The sequence below is a fragment of the Myotis yumanensis genome, unplaced genomic scaffold (assembly GCF_028538775.1).
Source record: "Myotis yumanensis isolate MYYU_CA2020_CCGP unplaced genomic scaffold, mMyoYum1.0.hap1 SCAF_10, whole genome shotgun sequence".
Taxonomy (NCBI): domain Eukaryota; kingdom Metazoa; phylum Chordata; class Mammalia; order Chiroptera; family Vespertilionidae; genus Myotis; species Myotis yumanensis.
This window is the reverse complement of record NW_027223761.1, coordinates 51,334,303-51,356,704: the sequence shown is the minus strand read 5'-3', so window position 1 is coordinate 51,356,704 and position 22,402 is coordinate 51,334,303. Positions and strand designations below refer to the sequence as shown.

The 22,402-nt window shown below is 43.6% G+C and overlaps 1 protein-coding gene across 4 annotated transcripts; it reads right to left on the bottom strand.

The window, feature by feature from the left end:
- Positions 1–4: 4 nt before the first annotated feature.
- Positions 5–22,360, bottom strand: LOC139017383 (putative selection and upkeep of intraepithelial T-cells protein 1 homolog). 4 transcript variants are annotated; one of them, XM_070425712.1, is made up of 8 exons: positions 21,672–22,360; positions 20,316–20,370; positions 16,351–16,476; positions 12,752–12,899; positions 11,653–12,003; positions 10,946–11,227; positions 6,333–6,463; positions 5–424 (listed from the first exon to the last, which is right to left on the bottom strand). In XM_070425712.1, the coding sequence occupies exons 4-8, from the start codon at positions 12,879–12,881 to the stop codon at positions 188–190; spliced, it is 1,131 nt and encodes a 376-aa protein (XP_070281813.1). In that variant the 5' UTR covers positions 12,882–12,899; positions 16,351–16,476; positions 20,316–20,370; positions 21,672–22,360; the 3' UTR covers positions 5–187. The 4 variants fall into 4 exon arrangements, with proteins under 4 accessions (XP_070281813.1, XP_070281812.1, XP_070281811.1 ...); XM_070425711.1 differs by lacking the exon at positions 21,672–22,360 and adding an exon at positions 17,456–17,819 and having other exon boundaries at positions 20,316–20,674; XM_070425710.1 differs by lacking the exon at positions 21,672–22,360 and having other exon boundaries at positions 20,316–20,660.
- Between the last annotated feature and the right edge of the window lie 42 nt (positions 22,361–22,402).

Below are 22,402 nucleotides of genomic sequence, written 5' to 3'. Positions count from 1 at the left end.
AGGCTAGATGTACAAAGCTTTTTAATAATCTGGTCAGGAAATGTAATTTGTTTTTTTCCATCTGGAAAATGTTTTTATATCTATCCCCTTGAGAAATGCAGACTTTTAGTTCTTCTGGGTAAATGGTGTGAGTGGTCCTAGAGGTTGCATGGTAGTAGATTACTCATCTGGCACGAAGTGCTTCACATCACCATTGAAGAGTGTGACAGCCTTTCCCTTTGCATTCATTCATTTTTGAGTTTTGTTTGGAAGCTATCGTATAGCAGGCATCGCAGTTGGTATTGGTGTCAGTGACTTCAACAGATAAGGCGGGACAGCTGGCAGCTCTGTCATCTAAGATCGGACAGTTGATATACTGGCTGTCTAAGATGGACAGCTGGTCTGTGGAGTGTGATGGTAGAGGACACCCTGGGATTTCCTGTGTCTATAAAAAGAGGAAACAAGTTTTCTCTTTGTTCAGAAAAGAAATTATTCTATTTCTCAAGGTTACTCACTGCAAACTCAACCTTGAGAAATGATCCAAGAACAGAAAATTCTAGCTATTGCAGTCTAGGCACACTTAGCAAGACTATGCAGGGCAGAGCTGGGACTTGTGTAGGCAAGTGAAGCACCCAGGATGCACAATTTAAGGAGGCATTTACTCTCAGTGTCATGCAAAATAGGGGCAGCATTTTTGTAAACCTGAGTTATTGCCTCCCTAAGGTTTTTTTTTTTAATCTTCACCTGAGTATATTTTTTACATTGACTTTTAAAGAGAGTAGGAGAGAGAGAGGAGGGGCAGAGAGAGGGGGAGAGAGAGTGAATGAGAGAAAAAAAACATCAATGTGAGAGAGTGAAAGAGACACATCGATTGGTTCCCTCCAGCACGTGCCCTGACTAGGGCAGGGGTGAACCTGAAACTGAGGTACATGCCCTTGACCTGGGAATCAAATCCACAACCTTTGTGTCAATGGGCTGATGCTCTAACCACTGAGTAATCAGCCAAGGCTGCATCCACAAATGTGTCCTAGGCACCTCCCTTACTTCACCCCAGGCCTGAGATGAGGGCCTGGACACTCAGGACCCATGGCAGCCTGCTTCTCACAGCCCAGATCTCTAAGGGCAGGATGACCTTTAATAGGGTCACAGAGGTCAAAGAAAAATATTCTTCTGTAAAGGAAGCATAATAGACATTCATCCAGCTATAGTGATGTAACTGGGATAAGACATGTCCCTCTGGAATAAACAATAATGAAATCATTCAAAATATATTTAAGGAACTGTGTCAGACATTAAATAATCACCATCACAGGGCTGTTACCTGCAGCAAAGAGAGATAATACAATTTTCCCAACCTACTGTGTTGAGACTATTTCTAGATTGCAGAGAGGAGAATTCCATGGGCAGAGCTACCTTAATAAGATGAAGAGACAGAGATCAGAGTTCAGGGAGGCTGAGGTGGTTAGAATTTTTGGAGCAGAATGCCAGAGAAAAGGAAGCGAGGCAAAGAGAGAGAGAGCTCCAGAAATCTACACAGGAATTTTCTTGAAGTGGTTGCAGAATACTGTGCTGTGTATGAAATGAGGCAAGGTACTAATGGGAACTTTCACTCGACAATCCTCAGAGCTCACTGAACTGAAACACATTAGAGTTCCGACTAGTGAGAGTGGAGATACCTTGCTTTTTAGTAGAGAGCCCAGAAAGATTATGACAGGAATAGGACTAAACTAGCTTTAACAGTAAAGGCTACTCTAGACTTGCTCTATATCCTGAGGAAATAGCCTTAAAAAAATAACTGAAAGTGGAATAAAAAGGTTTCTTTGACAAACAAAACCCAAGAGAATTTGTTACCAGCATAGGCACACAACAGGAAGAGTTAAAGTTTTTCCAGGGAGAAGACCAAAGATACCAGATGGAAATGTGGATCTACTAGGGTGGGGAACCTCTGGCCCACAGGCCATAAAAGGTTGGCTTACTCATTTGGTTTGGCCCTGTCAAGGCATTAGGGGTGAGTTACAAAATGTTCAACTGAATATAGCAGGCAATTTTTTAAGTTGATAATTTTATATAGCCCTTAAAGGATGTTATAAATATCCAAATGGCCCTTGGCAACAAAAAGGTTCCCCACCCCTGATCCACGGAAAGGATAGAGTACTGGAAATGGCAGTGTAGATGCATTTTAAAAAGCTACTTTTTTTCTTATTTTTAATGTCTTGAAGAGATAACTGGCTCTTTAAAGAAAAACTAATAACAATTATGTAACATATATAAGTAAAATGTAAGACAAAAATAGCACAAAGAATGGAGGAATTAAAGCATCTCATTGTAACATTCTTATGCTAGTCATAAAGTATTACAATATTGAATGGGACAAGTTAGAGATGCATATTGTAAACCTCAGAGCAATCACTAAATAAGTGAAAGAAAGAGGTATAATCAGTCTGGTTCCAAGGATACTGGGGTGGATGGCCCCTCTCCCAAACTAGTCACTGAGGGCTCCTTGAGACTGTTCAAACTCATAAGCAACTCTCAGGAAAAATGGCCTTTTCAGTTTGGGGTCCTATGACCAAATGCTCTTGGCTGCTATTCTGCCAAGTCTCCCTGCAATGCTTCCTACCCCAGCCTCACCCCAGGTACCTCAAGCCCACATCTCCCTTCCTGCAACAAAGCCTCAGGTGAGAAGTTGCAAATGAAAACTCCTATATTTAGAGATTTAAAAAAAAATTGTAACTGCCGCTTTCTCTTTCACTGCTGGATGCTATGGGAGCTGTGGGTCTTTGCTCTGGTGCTTGGGTCATGGGTTCAGGGTCTCTATCTTCTGAGGGAACAGACTTTCCCATTGTGGGGAGTTCTCTTCTCCCTCTCGGCCTGCCAGCCTGCTGGGTCAGCTTCCCTCAAGACCTCAACCTTCCTACTAGTCTTCAGGTGTTTTCTGTCCTTTCTTGATATGTCCTCTCCTCAGCTGGACCTCAGTTGGTAATTCCAGGTGAATATTCTCTAATTTAGTTGTATTTCTAGTCTGGTCCTGAGGTGAGGTGAACAGTAGGTCTGCCTATTTGGTTCCCATTTTTTTCAATAAATCCGAGTCTGTTTTTGTTTTGTTTGTTCATTTATTTTGTTCTAGATTCCACATGTAAAAGAAATCATATGGAATTTATCTTTCTGTGTCTGACATATTTCACTTAACATAGTACCCTTCTAGAGAGAAATTTATAGTATCAAAATGTTTAAATGCTTATATTAGGAAAGGGAAAAGTAAAAAGCCACTTATAAAGCTTCTGCCTCAAGAAACTAGCAAAAGAAGAGCAAATTAAACACAAAGAAGGAAAGATATAATTAAATTAAAACCAAAGTCAAGAAAGATTATTAGCCAAAAATTATAAATGCAATGAAATAAAAAGATAGTTCTTTGAAAAGATTAATAAAATTGATAAATTTTAGTTGGATTAATCAGGAAAGATAGATAAAACACACATAATTCCAATATCAGGAGTGAGAGGACAATACTAGAGAACCGTCAGACAGTAGACGAATAATAAAAAATGTTTCAAACAACTCTATGTCAAATTAAGAAGCTCAAAATAGAGAGTTTATTCAATCAATTTAAGATCTAGCAAAAAGCCAAGGGAAAGAGATAATTTACACTAGCACACAAGAAGGGTTTGCAAGTGCACTATCCTGTACTGAGCAGTGTTCATAGGTCTGGTTTTTCTCTTTCTCATCAATCCTCATTGCTGATTGTGTGGTTTTAAAGACTAAAGAATCTTGAGCAAGGAGTCTCAGTAATGTGTTACCTGAGGGCAATACCCATACTTGCAGGATGATTATACATAGCATAGCTCTTTGTTGTCCTAATAAACATCTATAGAGTTTACTCTTATTTCTTGAGTAAGAAATATGGATGATGGATATTTGGCAAAAGATGGATGATGCCAAAATGAGTATTACCTATGGGTGATCAATTTAAGACCTCATAAATGAGTGCTCCATATGCCGCATGCATATTTAGTGTATCATGAATATTTGGTCCCTCCATCAGTTTTCTATCCTTTTCTATCTTCCTGCTTCTCTCACAATATTAATAAAAACAATAACAAGAATAATAATAGCCTTTCATTGAATGCCTTTGTGTTGGTGCAAGGCAAGGATGCTTTATGAAAATTGTTTTCTTTAATCCTCCAGAAGTTCTATAAGTAATATAATATTTTCCATACTTGAGGCCTGGTGCACAGGTAATTCATGGACAGGTAAGGGTACTGCTGGCCCACCCCAATTTGGGCCAATAGGGCTGGGACAGGCCAGCTGGGGGGAGGGTATGTGGGAGGTTGGCTTATTGAGGGGGGGGAGGCCAGCTGGGCAGAGGGGCCCCGGGTGGTTGGTGGGCTGGCCCTGCCCCCTGGTTGAACTGTGATCGAACTCCTAGTCAAGGGGACAATTTGCATGTTACCCTTTTATTATATAGGACTAGAGGCCTGGTGCACAAAAATTTGTGCACTCGGGGGGAAGAGGGGGGGGTCCCTCAGACCGGACTGTGCCCTCTCGCAGTCTGGGACCCCTCGGGAGATAACGACCTGCTGGCTTAGGCCTGCTCTCGGGTGGCAGAGGGCAGGCCCAATCTCTAGATGCAGCCCCTGGTCAGGCACAGAGCATGGCCGATTGGGGAGTTGGGGCGCCGCCCCTTGTCATGCACAGAACAGGGCAGATCGGGAGGTTGTGATGCCACCCTCAGTCACACTCAGGGTAGGGCCAATTGGGGGGTTGGGGCACTGCCCCCTGTCACACTCAAGGCAGGGTCGATAGGGAGGTTGCAGCACCACCCCATGTCACACACAGAGCAGGGCCCATCAGGGGGGTTGGGGCTCCATACCCTGTCACGCACAGAGGAGGGTCGATCAGGGGGTTGGGGAGCTCCCCCCTGTCATGCACAGAGCAGGGCCGATCAAGGGGTTGAGGAGTTTCCCCCTGTCACTCACAGAGTAGGGCCAATAGGGAGTTGGGGCACCACCTCCTGTCACACACAGAGCAGGGCCAATCAGCGGGTTGGGGCACCGCCACTGTCACACTCAGGGCAGGGCCGATGAGGCGGTTATGGCTCGAACCCCATCACACACAGAGCAGGGCCAGTGGGGGGGGTGTTGGGGCACCATACCCTGTCACATACAGAGCAGGGCCGATCAGGGGGTTGGGGCGCTGCACCCTGTCCCACACAGAGCTGCAGGGCGATCAGGGGGTTGGGGAGCTACCCCCTATCAGGCACAGAGCAGGGCTGATCAGGGGGTTGGGGCGCCTTCCCCTGTCACAAACAGAGCAGGGTGGATAGGGAGGTTGTGGCCCCGCCCCCTGTCACACACAGAGCCACAGGGTGATCAGGGGGTTTGGGAGCTGCCCCCTGTCACGCTGATCCCGGTGCTGGGAGGCCTTGCGGCTCCGCTGATTCTGGTGTTTGGAGGCATATTACCCTTTTACTATATAGGATAGAGGCCTGGTGCAAGGGTGGGGGCCAGATGGTTTGCCCTGAAGGGTGTCCTGGATCAGGGTGGGAGTCCACACTGGGGTGCCTGGCCAGCCTGGATGAGAGGATGATGGCTGATGGCAGCTGGTCACACCCCCTTCACGGTGGGGGTCCCCACTGGGGTGCCTGGCCAGTCTGGGTGAGGGGCTGAGGGCCGTTTTCAGGCTGGCGGGTGACTGAAGCTCCCAACCTGTCCTTTTTTTCTTTTTCTTTTTTAATCTGGGCCAGCTTTAGCTCTGAGGCTTGGCTCCAGCTCTGAGGCCTCGGCTGCTGAAAGCAGGTATCTGGTTTGTTTGGGTTCTATAATTGTAACACTGTTGCGGTCCTCCTCACTCTAGCTCTGAGATCCCAGCTGCTGAAAGCAGGGATCTGCATTTGTTCTATAATTTGAAACAATGTTGCGGTCCTGCTGGCTGAAGCTCGGCTGGCTGAAAGCAGGTTTCAGGGGTTTGGTTTAGCTTCTATATTTGTAACAATTTTTCCTAAACTGCAAGCTCAGAGGCCGGCAAGGCAGGTGGGGAATGTTGGCTTCCTCCATCACTGAAGTAAGCAAGCCTCCTGTTCGCTTCAAGCTGCCTGGCTGCCGGCCGCCATCTTGGTTGGCAGTTAATTTGCATATCGCCCTGATTAGCCAATGGAAAGGGTAGCGAAGATACGGCTAATTACAATGTTTCTCTATTATTAGATAGGATTTTATAGTTGAGGTATTAGAGTCTCAGTGATGTGACTTCCTCTGAGAAGAGCCTTTGCTGATTTTGATCTTGTTCCTAAGCAGAAAGGTGAAGGACAGATACCTCTGAGATGAGATGATTGTATATGAAAAAAAAAAGAATACCTTTACCTGGTTTTGTGCCGGTTTTTGAGACAGTTGTTTAAAACAAAGCCAAGTGCCAATGGAAGTCAGCAGTACCAGAAGTGTCAAAACTGCTAGTTTACTCATTATGCTGAATGTCATACTGTTGGACTCAGCAACTGAAAAACAGATGTCCACCAGTCAGTTTCCCTGGAGAGAGTTGTTCACTTCCTACTCAGTGAATCCCCAATCATGTTCCCTCTAACAGTAATACATTGCAGATTCTCACTCTATCTCTATTTCCCTTTCAATGTATGGATAATTAGTAAGTTCAAGCCTCCATCCAAATGTTATCTTGCTCATCTTACTTGCTCAGAAAATAAATGTAAGCAAATAAATTCAGTTCTTCCATGGAAGAGGAGCAATGTAACAGTATGAACAGAATGGATGTAGGAATGAAAGAAAGTTGTGTTTTCCTTTATAATAGAAGTAAATAGTTCAGTGTGTGTGTGTGTGTGTGTGTGTGTGTGTGTGTGTGTGTGTGTGATAGTGGTGTAGAACACAGCAGTTGAAGAAGGAAGGAGTGAAGCAATGAGAGTGAATATGGATGGAGAAGAGGGAGACTAGATCTAGGGACATAGCAGGATTTTGGTATGACCCCACCATGTCTCCCTCTAGAATTGCAAATAAATTCTACAAAGAAGAAAGCCAATCTAGAACAAACCAGAAGTTTGTATAGAACCAAAAAAGACCCCAACAGTTACAGCAATCCTGGGAAAGAAGAACAACGTTGGAGGAATCACAAGACTAGATATCAAGTTATACTACAAAGCCACTGTAATCAAAACAGCTTGGTATTGGCACAAGAACAGACATATAGATCAATGGAACAGAACCAAGAACTGAAAAATCTATCCATGACATTATCCTCAATTAATCTTTGATAAAGGGGATAAAAGCATACAATGAAGTAAAGACAGTCTCTTCAATAAATGGTGTTGGTATAATTGGACAGCTACATGTAAAAAATGAAACTAGAGCACCAACTTACATCATACACAAGAATAAACTGAAAATGGATAAAATATTTAAATGTAAATTGTGAAACCATAAAAATCCTTGAAGAAAACGTAGTTAGCAAAATATCAGACATCTAATGTAGCAAAATTTTAACTGGTACAATGTCCAGCGTAGGAGAATCAAGGGAAAAAATAAATAAACTAGAGGCCCAGTGCATGGAATTTGTGCACCCGGGGAAGGCGGGTCCCCTCAGCCCTACCTTTAGCAGTTCAGGAACCCTAAGGGGATGTCCAACTGATGGTTTAGGTCCACTTCCTGTGGGAGCAGGTCTAAGCCACAGTGGGACATCCTTAGCACTGCTGCGGCTTGCCACCGCCACTGCACTTGCCAGCCATCAGCCTGGCTTTTGGCTGAGTGGCGCTTTCCCTGTGTGAGTGCACTGAGCACGGGGGGCAGCTTCTGCCTTGAGCATCTGCCCCCTGGTGGTCAGTGCGCATCAGAGTGACTGGTCTTTCTGCTGTTCGGTCAATTTGCATATTACCGCCGAACCGGTTTGGCTCAGTGGATAGAGCGTCGGCCTGGGAACTCAGGGGTCCCGGGTTCGATTCCGGTCAGGGGTATGTACCTGGGTTGCGGGCACATCCCCACTGGGGGGTGTGCAGGAGGCAAGCTGATCGAACTCTCTCATCGATGTTTCTGGCTCTCTATCCCTCTCCCTTCTTCTCTGTAAAAAAATCAATAAAATATATTTTTTAAAAAATTTGCATATTACCCTTTTATTATATAGGATGGGATTACACCAAAATAAAAAGCTTCTGCACAGCAAAAGAAAAGAGCCTCAAAATGAAAAGGTAACTGACTGGATGGGAGAACATATTTGCTAATGATACATCTGATAAGGGATTAATATTGAAAATATATAAAGTACTCATACAAATCAACCAAAGTAAAACAAACAACCCAATTAAAAAAATGGGCAAAAGACCTAAATACACACTTCTCCAAAGCAGACATACAAATAACCAAAAGAAATATGGAAGAATGCTCATCACTAACCATCAGAGAGATGCAAATTAAAACAATGAGGTAATACTTTGCACCTGTCAGAATTGCTACTATAATTAAATCAACAAACAAGTGTTGGCAAGGATGTGGAGAAAAAGGGAACCCTAATACACTGCTAGTGGGAATGCAGACTGGTACAGGCACTATGGAAATCAATGTGGAGTATCCTCAAAAACTTAAATATGGAACTGCCATTTGACCCAGTGATCCCACTTCTAGGAATATATTTTAAGGATCCTGAAACACAAATCAGAATGAACATATGTACCCCCATGTTCATAGCAGCGCTATTTATAATAGCTAAAATCTGGAAGCAGCCCAAGTGCCCATCAGTAGATAAGTGGATAAAAAAGCTGTGGTACATCAACACCATGGAATCCTAGGCAGCAGTAAAAACTAAGGATCTCTTACCTTTTGAGACAGCAGGTATGGACCAGCATAGTACTATGCTAAGCAAAATAAGCCAGTCATAGGAAGAAAAGTATCACATGATCTCATTCATATGTGGAATCTAATGAACAAACTAAACTACTGGGAAAAATAGATCCAGAGACATAGAAGCATGGAACACTGTCAAATTTTAGAGGGAAGGAGTGGGTGACTGGGTGGGTGGGAAGAGATGAATCAAGAACTTGTATGCATATATATACATAGCCCATGGACATAGACAATAGTGTAGTGAAGGCCTGGGGCAGGAGGCAGAGAGGCTAGATGGGGTTGATAGGGAAAAACAAAGGGACATATATAATACTTTCAACAGTAAACATTAAAAATAAAAAGTAATAAGAAAGCCAGACTAGGTTGTTCCAGTAGAGGAGTTAGCAAGTGTGGAGACCCAATATAAGACAAAACTTGTTGCCTTTGAGGAATTGGCAGAAGCCAGAGCTCAGCAAGAGAAAAAGAGAGTTAGAAAGAGAGCAAATGACATAAGTGTTCACTTTAACTCCACTTGCTCTCATGGCCATTAATGGACATGCCATCACCTAGAATTGTTCCACATCTAATTTAAACTCAAAAACTTTAGAAATCCAACATGACTATGGCTGCCTACATCAGTGTATTACTCTTCTTTGCTTGGAAATAAAATATCAGCATAAAAAAACCAAAAAATTTGTAAACACCATACTTTAAAATAGGTGCAAAGGCTGCTAAAAGTAGTTATGAGCACATAGAAGCCATGTGGGAGAAAGTGTAGAGAATTGTGGAGAATGGTGAGAAGACCATGCACTGGAAATAGCAGGAAGCACCAGCAAAAACACCCTTACTGAGCATGAGGGGCATACCTTGAAGATCAAAAGCTACACGCTTGTTTCTAACAAATGGTTCAGCAACTGAGGTGTGCATCCTAGACCTTCTTTTGTTTAGAGAGGCAGAGGGCATGGAATATGCAAATATTCAAACAGGAGCCATGTTGGTAAGAAAAAGCCCATCTCTTTGGCAGCAGTTGATTTGAGAATCAGCTCTTCTGGAAGCTACACTAGCCTCCCTGACTCACAAGAAACTTTCAGAAACAGCTGGCCCAGGAAATTTCAATCCATGTAATAATGTATAAGTCAGTAAGATTATCATGGGCACTTCAGCATAGCAACAATACATATACCTGGTATTATACATTGAAAAAGGAGAAGAAAGACAAAAATTTGCTAGAAAAATGCTCCCATTGAATAGATGAATACTGTAGCCAAACATTTTATCGGGAATTTAAAAACTATTAGGGTATAATGGCATCTATGAATTACTACTACAATGCAAAAATACTAAAATTTAAGAAAACTGTGGCAAGACAATATGACCTGGCAGAAATCAGGAAGAAAGTGAAATACATATACCGCAAGCTATATCTAAATTATAACTGCATGTCGACAGGAAGCGACCTAGGATTAGGCTTATAGTATTTTTTGCAACAGGTCATCTAAGTAGAGAGAGAATCCAGTGTGGGATGGGAGGGGGCTGAGGAAAAACATTGTAAATGAGACACAGGAGAGACTGCCTTTTGGGGGACTAGTAGGAAAAAGTGTGAAAGTGGTTTTTGTTGAAGAGATATATGGTTTGGATGTTTGTGTCCCCTCAAAATTTATATGTTGAAATCCCAATGCCCAATGAGAAGTCCTAAGCTCATGAATGAGATTAATGTCCTTATAAAAAGTTCCAACCCTGTACCCCTGAGCTCCCTATGCCTTCTCTCATGAACACACACAGAGGGGTTGGCTGTCACAACCTGGAAGAGGGTTTTTACTAGAACCTGACTTTGCTGACACTGTGATCTTGAACTTCAAGCCTCCAGAACTGTGAGAAATAAATTTTTGTCATTTACAAGCCATACAGTCTGTGGTATTTTGTTATCCCAGCCTGAATGGATTGAAGAGGATGGTCCTGTTCATGGACAGGAACCTTTGGTCAGAAAAGGATGGGAGAAGGTAGAAAAATAGAAGGGACGTTGGCTCCTGGCAGGGAAAATGGTGTGGGTGTGATGAAAACAGCAGAAACAAGCTTATATGCTTGGAGCTGCCACCGCCATGGAGTGTGAGCATCAAACCCACTTTGAGGGGCACAGTGAGGGAAGAGAGAAAACTGACCTGTTATGGATAATTGTTCTTCCTTTTTCTGATTCAGAACTGGGTTCCAGATGGAACATGTCAGATTCTTCTGAGAAGTTTCTCTGAGGAGCAGTGATGTTGTTACATGGAACAAGCCACTTTTATCCTGGGTGTGAGTCTCAGACTCATCTAGAATTTCTCTTCCCTCAGAGTCCACCCACTGAACCTTTGGCTGAGGGAACCAGCCCTCTGATTTGCACTCTAATCGGAGTTGTCGGGACTTAGTGACTTCCACATGGAACTGAGGATGTGAGCCGAGAGCTGGGAAGAGGAAGAGAGAGAAGTCAGGTCCTAAGCTCATTTTTCTGTACATATATCCCTCTCCTTTTTATGAAGAGTTTGTGCTGCTGACTAGACCTCAATGTGCAGAACAGGAAAGTGAGGCTCTGAAGAAGTCTTGGCAATAAAGGAGGGGGACCTGGACTCCTGGGTGAGAGGGGTGTCCAGCAAAATGCAACACAAATGGCCCCTGCCTATTTCCTGACTCCCACTATGAGTCTCTTTATTTTTTATTTAGCCCCCAGCAGTGATATATGGAATAATGGGGTGAGTAGATGTTATGGCCATCTCCCTTTCTCCTATGACTTTTTTTTTTTTTTTATATTTCCCAGGAAAACTGGTCCAACGCCTATCACAGAAAAAATTCACCCCCGGGGTGTGTCAGGGGGATAAATGCGGGCCATTACCTGCCACTTTCAGCTCAATCACTGTATCATTGTAGAAGGAGCCGTTATGGAAGAATGCACAGTGATACTGCCCATTGTCAGAGGGTTGGACATTGAGGATTCTCAGGACCACGATTCCCTTATGCATGACATTTCCCATGAGCTCTGTCCTCTTAAAATACTCCTTCATGGCTTCCTCAGGCTTATCCCTCCCATCCTCATACAGGTGCACCACCTGGGAGGGTAGGGATCTGGTCCACCTTATTTCCATATTTTTAACATTTTGAGGAGGCAAGAGGAAGCAGGGCAGCTCAGCTTCACCACCCAGGATGGCCACCAAGGGTTCGTGGGGCCCCTGGACTTGGAATGCTCCTGAAAAGAGAACAGAGATGGAGTCAGGGTTGAGGGGGGTGGATTTGGGCAGATGAGGTGGTGTTGACTACATTGTAGGTTCTTTCCATCCTAACCAAGTCCTGAGAACAATGTCTGAAATAGTTGCTCGATCTTTTCTGACCTAAACATTCACACAGAGCTAGAGAAAGCTGGAGATGTTAGGTGTTGGAGGTCTATCCCTGGCTAAGGTGAGACAAGCAAAGTATATAGGGCACAAATTTTGAGAACACACTCACTTTCAGGGTGCAGGTACATAGTTGGCAAGATCCTGAAAGCAAGTACCAATTTAAAATGTGGGCCCTAGTCTCCTCACTTAACTCACCCTGTGGGGAGGGACCTGAGGAATGTGACTGCAGTTGAGGAAGAATCGGAAGCAGCTCAGTAGTAAATTGTTTGAGAATCATTCATACTGTTTGCCATGAGCATGGGATGAGAAATAGAGGCATATGAGCTAATTGTTTTTATTCCACATTATCTTGAGGCTGTAAGAATGTATGCTTTTTAAAATTACCATCTGGAGCTCCTTTATTGTCTCTCAGTCTTTGCCCCACATTTATACTCAGATTTACACACACTGGCTGGCACTTAGTAAGTGGATAAAGTTAACCTCTCTTTTTGCCAGGATCTCATAACATTTGTATTTTTGTCAAACTTTTTCTTTCAGCTCCCCTCTCTTTTCCTTTCCCTGACATCACACAGAATCGGGGACTTGTATAAGGATTCCTACCTGCACACATTATGAGCATCTGGAGGCAGAGGTGGAATGAGATGAGGCTGCCATGATCACTTCTAGAGATTGGCTGCCTCCTCAGGTGACTGAGGCAGGGTGATCTCCAGGTGTTGTGCCCATGATTCATTGGAAAAGGAGGGAAACACTGTAATGAGGAGATAAAAAGAGATCTCTGAGACTTAAGTCAAGGCACAGAGAAAGGAGGGCATGAAGAAATCTCACTCCTAGGCAGGTATTGGGCACTTCTTATCTATGGGAATATGGTGAGGGGCAGAGTAAGATTCTTGCTCCTTTTCCTAGAAATTTTGGGACCCTTGATTTTCAGGACTACTCAGAGCACTCACATTTCCAATCTCTCTGTTTCTTATGCATTTCTGTCTGCTCCCACTCAGCTTCCTCTGGCTTCTCTTCCTCACCCCACAGCTTAACTGCTCCTCCTCCAGGGCCCTTTCCTGGATCCTTTAAAAAAAATCTCACTTTATATATACTCCCTAAGAGATTATTTGTAATGTAATGGCTCCAGCTATCTTCTACATCCTGATGACTCACTCCTACATTTATATCTTCTGTACATAATGTCTGCTAATCCACGGTCAGGACCCTGCTTCAACAGGAATCAGGATCTTAGTGGCCCTCCTGCCTTGGACCAACAGAAAAAGTAGGTCGCTTTTGTACTTTCCAGCATCACTCCCTCCCCCAGCCTGGCCAAGTAAGGCTTCTGGTGCCCTTTTTCAAAAGATGTAAATTTAAAAAAGAAAAAATAAATAAAAAATAAAAAGATGTAAATTAGTAGTGGAAGTAAAGCAGAGGCTGTAACACCTCAACAACCACTACAATTTAGAATTTGGTGGCCATGTCTGTGAAGTTTGCCGCCCAGGGCCCAGGGCTTAGAGATCTTGCTGCTCAGAGAGTGTCTAGGAAGGGTTGGCCCAAAGCATGGAGGGGAAGACATCCCAAAGGCCATGTTCTTTCTAGTCAAAGGAGAAATACACTTTATATGTGGGGGAATGGATCCTGAGCTAGTAGAGGCATGTGGTATATAATTGTGCAGGGTCTTAAAGACCATGGAAGCAACCACAGAGATGAAGCATATATTACCTCTCCACGGACTAGGCAGCACTGCTCAACCTTTTTAATGTCATGACACACAGAGAACATGATGTTATTTGTTGGGCACACTGTAGTAAACTGCAAGAGGATGGGCTTCAAGGGAGAAAATGACATTTTCTCTATATTATACAATTATATAAGAAAAATGTAATAGAAATTTAAACAAATATGTTAAATATGTCTTTAGAAGGAATACACCTAAAATCTTAAATTTTTATAATTTTTGAAGTTGCTTGAATAAGTATAGCTTTTTGATTTGATTATATACTTGAGAAATGCCTACAGATAATTATCAATATGCTATTATAATTATCAATGATGATCCTTTAAATTTCTTTTTTTTAAAGATTTTAAAAAACTTGATTTGAGAGACGAAGTGAGAGACAGATAGAAACATTGATGGTGAGACAGAATCATTCATTGACTGCCCCTTGCATGCCCCCTGCCCTTCCCCAGGGATCAAGCCCCCAACCCATGCATGTGCCTCGCAAAATTAAAATGCCCAATTCAATGTCTCTAATAGTTCCTTTGTGCTTCTTCCACACAAAACATGATCTATTTATGGTGAAACGCAAAGGAAATGGTTTTTAAAAAGGAAAGCAGGAACAAGACTTCTTGCTCTATAAAGTCTCAAGGACCTGAAGGATGATGTGGCAGTTAGGGGTTCTCTCAGGCAACTGGCAAGTATCAGCACACCAGCCCCAATTAGGGGTCTTACTCTCTGAGAGCAGGGATTTAGAGTACTTTGCCAGCTGTCAATCATACTTTGCTGGATCAGTGTGATGTTCTTGGTAAATTCCTTCAAGGATTTCACTTGGCCCACCATGGCTACTTCCTCAGGCTACACTGAAATCACCAGTTAGTGATTTCATTTTAGTTACTCCCACTGTTCAGTATTTATAAATTTCTTCTCTGAAAGTGAGAATCCTGGCTCTTGATACTTTTTAAAATAAACCCTCCTCTGTTTCTACCCTTTATCCTACATGAATGCCCTCATCAACCCTCTCTAGCCCTATGCTAAGTATTCCCTCCACATAGATGTCCCCTTACTTTATTTGTGCTCTGGCATGTCCCACCTCATTCTTCACTGTGCTCTGGCTCTGAACTCATCACAGAACTTCCCCCCATGGACTTTCACCTCCCCCACATCATTGACTGCCTCTTGCATGCCCCTCTGCTCTTCCCCAGGGATCAAGCCCCAAACACAGGCATGTGCCTTGCAAAATTAAAATGCCCAATTCAATTTCTCTAATAGTTCCTCTGTGTTTCTTCCACACAACACATGATGTATTTAAGGTGAAAGGCAAAGGAAATTGGTTGGTATCCCTTCATTGCTTAGGCTTTGATTCTTTGCTGTGGGTTACCTCAGTTTCCCTTCTACACCCGGTGTGCTCTAACTGCCAACACAAATATTGATTTTGCTCTACCTACCTGAACAGTTTAGGACTGGATTGTTCAGGAAGGGAAGGGACAGGACAGAAAGAGAAAGAGGAAAAAAGGAATGGGAGAGGAGGGAAAGGCTATTACTTGTTTTGTTTTTAAATATATTTTTGTTGATTTCAGAGAGAAAGGGAGAGGGAGAAAGACACAGAAACATCAATGATGAGAGAGAATCATTGGTTGGCTGCCTCCTGCAGTGCCCACACTGGGGATCCAGCCATAACTCCAGCATGTGCCCTGACCGGGAATTGAACTGTGAACTCCAGGTTCATATGTTGATGCTCAACCACTGAGCCACGCTGGTCGGGCAATCCCTTGTTTTTAAAGTAAAAGAAAGATAACTGAGAGAGATGTAATGGGAAATAAGCCTTTTCAACCCATTTTATGAACGAGGTCATGTGGGGTTTGAGGGTGTGAACATTCATCTCATTGACACTACTCCTATCTGAGGATCTTGAAGAGTCTTTTCACACCCTCAGGTGTATGTACACTCTATTTTGAAGATCACTGATATAGGCGTTACAGGTTAAGGAATAGAATGCAAACACCCAGGAAGAGACTTCCCTGCACAGAATCCTGGTAAACAGGCCTCTTAGTTACCATAATTATTTTACTCTAACCTCTACAGTTCTACCCACCTTTCCCTCCTTTGTCCTTTTTTCATCCCACTTTCCTATCAAGAAGCATAGCTCACTCGCAGCAGGTATGCCTTAGTGGTTGAGCATCAACCCATGCATCAAGAGGTCTCTGGTTCAATTCCCTGTCAGGCCAGATGCCAGGTTTCAGGCTTGATCCCTGGTTGGGAGTGTGCAGGAGGCAGCAGATCAACGTTTCTCTCTCATCAATGTTTCTATCTCTCCCTTCCTCTCTCTCTAAAGAAAACCCCAAAACATAAAAAAAATAAAATAAAAGCACAGCTCTCTCCATCCACACCTCCTCTGTGCAGTAGAACCTTTGACAGATCACTAACTTGGTCCTTTCTTCAAATTGCCTCCTCCTTCAACTTTTAGACTGACCCCCTCCATAGACAGGGGCTCCAGACTTACCTCTGCCTCTGCTGTGGGTCTGGGTCTCCCATGATCTGAGGTAGCTCTGGTTAGAGATGTTCCTCTCAGGAGCTCATGGCTGGAAGCTGGAGGTGGTCTGGGTTAGAGGAAGGATGTCATGAGGTGCTGAAAGGGAAGGAACTTCATGAAACCAAGTTGCATTCTCTGATGGACTTTGGACTTGAGCTGGGACTGTAGGTGTGACATATGAAGGGTGGACACAAGTACTAAATTTCACAAACAAATATTACAAGGGCCTTTTATCTCTACTTTAAATATGAAACTGATAACCAGACATGTAACTTGGTAAAAGTCATGAAAAAAAAAGCACATAATTGTACAGATAGCATATAAATTAATGATTAACATAAAAAACTGAATCTGAAATGCTATCTGGCAGTCACATACATTTCCTTGAACATGCTCCACGTTTTACACATTTTTTCCTTCTCACACTTCCTCCCTCACTTTGCTAAGTCTTCTCAGCTGCCTCTTTTTATTGACCAAAAGAAGCCCTTGAACAGAAATGTTTTTATCTCCTGTACATCAATCTTCATGCCTATACCCACTCTCTCCAAAACAAAGCCCAACTTCATTTGTCAGTAATTTCTCCTTTTTTGTTGTCAGTAACTTCTCCTTTTCAGATTTGTCAGTAACTCCTTCTTTTCTGTTGTAACTTCTCCTTTTCAGATTTGTGAGTAACTTCTCCTTTCTAGCTCAGAAGTTGTGTATTGAACCTTGGTTTACTTGAACTCTCCAGAGATGTTTCTGTTTTCTAGACTTTATGCTGACTGATACACTAAAGTCCCAGTTTGATTTAAGACATTGTGTTTTGCCTTTACACTACAGTGCCTAGACAGTGCAAGGTTATTTCCTCTCCTTGTGCACATGCTCCACATTCAAGTGTCGAGCTTGAAAGTTACTTGCTATAGCAGCTCAGCCATAAAACTACCATGGAATTTGCTACAAATTTGGGTCTTTCAACACTTTGTATGGAACAACAACTAAGTGTATGTTCAGGTTGCCTTGATCCACCTGTTCACTGGTGGGCCTAGAAGAGGAGTTTCGTCTCTAGGGAAGCCCCAGGCTTACCTCCCGCACTTACCCCCTGCTCTCTGGGACAGCTTGGGAAGGATAGAGTTGCAGACTTTCTCCAGCTCTTTCTGCTGATGTTCAAATTCTTTCTTCTCTGCAGTCTGATTCTTACCAAGCCAGGTGATAACTTCATTACATTTGTCAAGAATCTTCTGTTTATCCTCATCATTGAGCTGGACTTGAAGTTTCTCATCTTTGGTGATTGCCTCTATATTTACTGCAAAGAGTGTAAGTGAATTTTTGGAAGATGCCTTGTCCCACTGCTTCTCCTCTTCAGCTTTGTACTTGTCTCTCAGCTTCTTGGACCATATGTTTGCTGTCTTCCTTGGTCAAACAGTTCTCCTGGTTAGTGATGGTAATCTTGTTCTCTATTCCTGTAGTCGAATCCACAGCAAAGACATTGAAGGTGCCATTAGTATCAATATCAAAAGTGACCTCAATCTGAGGAACACCACAGAGTACAGGTGGCATGTCTGTGAGTTCCAACTTGCCAGGTAGGTTGTTATCCTGGCTATGGTGCCCTAGTCTTTGTAATCCTGAATGAGCACACATGGCTGGTGGTCAGAGTAGGTAGTGAAGGTCTAGTTCTGCTTCAGGCCCAATTATTTATATCAGACTGGTGGTTCTTGTTTAGGAAGGCTTAGAATTATTGATTCAATTTCTTCTTTTTTAAAAAAGTTAACAGTATTACAGAAGTCCCCCATTTTATCCTCTTTTGCTCTCCTCTACCCAGCACCCCCAGCACAGGCTATCACCACATTATTGCCTATGTCCATGGGCCATATATATATATATATATAAATTTTTTTGGTTAATTTCTTCCTGTCTTCCTCACGCCCCATCCCTCTGAGATTGTTAGTCTCTCACATGTATCCATGCCTCTGACTCTATTTTCTTTGTCAGTTGATTTTGTTTATTAGATTCCACATATTAGTGAGATCATATGGTAGTTGTCTTTCTCTGACTGGCTTAATTTTGCTAAGCATAATAATATCCAGGTCCATCATGCTGTTGCAATGGGTAAGAGTTCCATCTTTTTTACAGCTGCATAGTATTGCTTTATGTAAATGTACTACAGCTTTTTATTTATTCATCGACTAATAGGCACTTGGGTTGTTTCCAGATCTTGGCTATTGTAAATAACACTGCAATGAACATATGGGTGTATATAAGCTTTCTGTGCTCCAAGGCCAGCTTTCTGGCAGCAGTTGGCTCAGGGCGGGTCAGCAAACATCCTAGGACACGGGGGGATCCTCCTCCACCCACCTCCACCTGCCTGCCAGCTGTCAGACTTAGTCACTGAAAAGGCTATTTCTGAAAAGGCTTTTGGCAGCATTGGAAGGATGGGACTTCTGTATCTCCTGTGAGGGGAAGGTGCCACTCAGACTTCAGGGAAGATGTTGGGTGTGTTTCCCCATCCCAGAGCCACATGATTGATTCTATTGTAGAATATTTCTCTGAATTGGGCAGGGCAGAGCCCCTCATAGGCACATCAGTGGGGTCTTTCTGAAGCCAGGAGTTTCTATCACCTCTCCTGTGATGGGGAAGTACCAGTCAGATTCTTGGGAAAGTAGGAGATGTGGAACAGTTTTTAAAAAATTCTAACAGGCATATGTAATTAGAACCCCAAAGTTGGGCAGGGAGGGAGGTGGTATTTTAACCGATTTGAGATATAATTCACCCTTTAAAAGTGTATAATTCAATGCTTTATATTCTATATATAGAGTTGTGTATTTAGACTCTCTTCATTGCATCAAACAGAAATTCACCTTAGCCATCACCCCGTATATTAGTCAGGTTTTTCCAGATAATTAACTTTGAGGCTGTTGTGAGGACTGGCAAGTCTGAAATTTTCAGATCTCACCACAACCTGAAACTTCCAGAAGATATTTGTAAAATCCAGAATAGATATTTCAGTATTAAGTCTGAAGGCAGACTGAATGTAGAATTCCTTCCTCTTTGAGGAATCTCAATTTTTTAAATATATTTTATTGTTTTTTTTACAGAGAGGAAAGGAGAGGGATAGAGAGTTAGAAACATCAATGAGAGAGAAACATCGATCAGCTGCCTCCTGCACACCCCCTACTGTGGATGTGCCCGCAAGCAAGGTACATGCCCTTGACCAGAATCGAACCTAGGACTCTTCAGTCCACAGGCTGACGCTCTATCCACTGAGGCAAACTGGTCAGGGCAGGAATCTCAATTTTTTAAGGCCTTTGATTGACTGGATGAGGTCCACCGACATTAGAGATAGTAATCTAATCTACTCAAAGTCTCTTGATTTAAATGTTAATCACATGTAAAAGGTACCTTCACGGAAACATCTAGACTGATGTTCATAATCACTCACCCTGAACCAGTGTTTCAAGAAACTGGACACTATAGTCACAGGTTCAGGGTGACTGGTTATGAGCACCTCACACTGCACCAGCATGTTCCTCTCTCCCTATAATGTCCAGCTCCTGAGCCCTGCTGTCCCAGACCCTCCGCCAGGAGATGAGATCTTAAAAGTTTTAGGAAATCAAGGAAAATATGAGCTCCAAAGTCACCTAAATAAGTAAATAAGCAAACAAGGCTCAAGATACGGGGGAGACATACACTGGGAATGGGACGGATGTGAAGAGGGAATAGAGACAGAAAATGCAATACCAGAGACAGGGAGAATGAGTGTTCGAGGAGGATGAAGAAGGAATAGATCTTTACTGTGATCTTACAACAGTTTCTTCAGTTCCCCAGAAATAGAGCAGCATGAGTGTATGACTATTGTCAAATGAGGCACATATGATAGGAGTGGGACTGGCAGGAGAAAAATGAAATGATTGTTTCTTTACTTCCCAAATTCAATGGTATAAAAAATTAGAATAACTAACCTTACACATTTCTGTATGGACAGAAACTCAGTCTCAGAGTTTCCTCCAGTAATTCCTGGGAAACATGAAAATCAAAAGGGAAAGAATATATTACCTTCTATAAAGTCTTCAAGAAGAGTGCAGGCCTAGCATTTTATTTACTTATCAGCTAATAAGTTAGCCAGTTACTGTTCCCTGGATACCAACAGAAGAAACAAGACTGCTGGATCAGACACAAAGGATTTTATTACTCATGGCAAAGTAGTAACCACAAGTTCATGTTCATTTGCATCCATCTCCCATGTCTTTACTCACAGGGGTGACTCAAAGAGTCCTTAATGGATTTCTGCATATGCCGTGGTTACACTACAGTAGATGAAAAACTGAATTTAGGGGATTCCCTCCCTCCCTCCCTCCCTCCTTCCCTCCCTCTCTCCCTCTCTCCCTTTCTCCCTCCGTCCCTCCTTCCCTCCCTCCCTCCTTCCCTCCCTTCCCTCCCTTCTTCCCTCCATTCTTCCCTCCCTCCCTCCCTCCCTCCCTGCCTCCCTCCCTCCCTCCTTCCCTCCCTCTCTCCCTCTCTCCCTTTCTCCCTCCGTCCCTCCTTCCCTCCCTCCCTCCTTCCCTCCCTTCCCTCCCTTCTTCCCTCCATTCTTCCCTCCCTCCCTCCCTGCCTCCCTCCCTCCCTCCCTCCCTCCCTTCTTCCTTTTCTTTCTTTCTTTCTTTCTTTCTTTCTTTCTTTCTTTCTTTCTTTCTTTCTTTCTTTCTTTCTTTCTTTCTTTCTTTCTTTCTCTCTATCTCTTTCTCTCTTTCTTTCTTTCATCCTTTCTTTCTTTTTTCCCTAAAAAGAGGTTTATATTGCCTTTGGTTCACAGTTGGTATTTCACATTATCTCTTGGTCTCAGGGCTCCTGAGTAGGCAGGTCCCAGGGAGGGCATCCTGCTGTACCAGCCATGACAACATATGCAGTCCTTGGAGGGGGAGATGGGACAAGTACAGAAGGGGTGGGGTTCTTGCTTTGCCTCAACTGCTCAGAACTCCATAGTCCTATCTGGCCCTCAGTGTCCTCACTGGGGCCTGGGAGGGGCCTGGGTAAATCCATTCCCTCACAAGGCCTAAAATATCTGGGGACTGTGGTCTATCCCTCTCCAGGGGAGTTCCTTCCCAGAAACCCCCTCCACCAGTCTTACCCTATTCCCCTCCCCTCCATAAATTACGTTTGTTTTGTTAAAACTGCCTGAAACTTCTGTGGGGATAGAAACCACAAACTGATTGGCAAAGGAAAGGGAAGAGGGGCAGAAGCAACCTGAAGCCATTTGGGACCAATTCCCCTCCTCCCGCAGGTTTCTTCTCCTCGTCACAGCCTGCCGCAGAGCTTACTGGGAAATTGGCTACGTGGATGTCCCCTGACAGGGACCCTCGCATCTGGATATGGCCTTCACAGATCCTCAGCTGGAAGCACTTGAACACATAGAAAAAACAGATGAAACATGGAAAAATCCTAATTCCTGATGGGGTGATGCTGTGGGGAGACACCCTACAAAGGGGGCACCAGTAGCCTGTCCCCTGCTGGTAGTAGGGGCGGTACATTGAGGCCTTCCCTGGGAAGTCCTCAGCTGACCCTGGAGCCCAGTGGGCCACTGGATCTTGTGAGCAGTACTTGGGATCTTAAATCTGTTGGCCCAGGCCAAACATTTGCCCAAGCCCATCTGCAGACATATGGAGGAGTTGTCACACTTATTTGTCCTCAGCTTGGTGTCATAGGTGTGCCGCTGGGTGCCAGGAGCCATCATGCCCACTTGCTGGCACACTCGTTGGTGCCCATCTAGAGACCAATGATGCAATGGACTGCCTTCCTGGTCACATCATCAAAGTTCCTCTCCTGCTCCTGTAAATACTTGATTCCATGTCCATACCGCTCTACTGCCCCATTGTCTTGGCCTTCCCAGCCACAGTCAGAACAGATACCTGCACCTGCACCTGCACCTGCACCTGCACCTGCATCATGTTTCCACTCTCAGACAGCTCACTGGACTTGAACAGGCCTGTGGAGTTCATGCCCTAGTTCAGTGGTCAGCAAACTGTGGCTCGGCAAACCTCGGCTTGCGAGC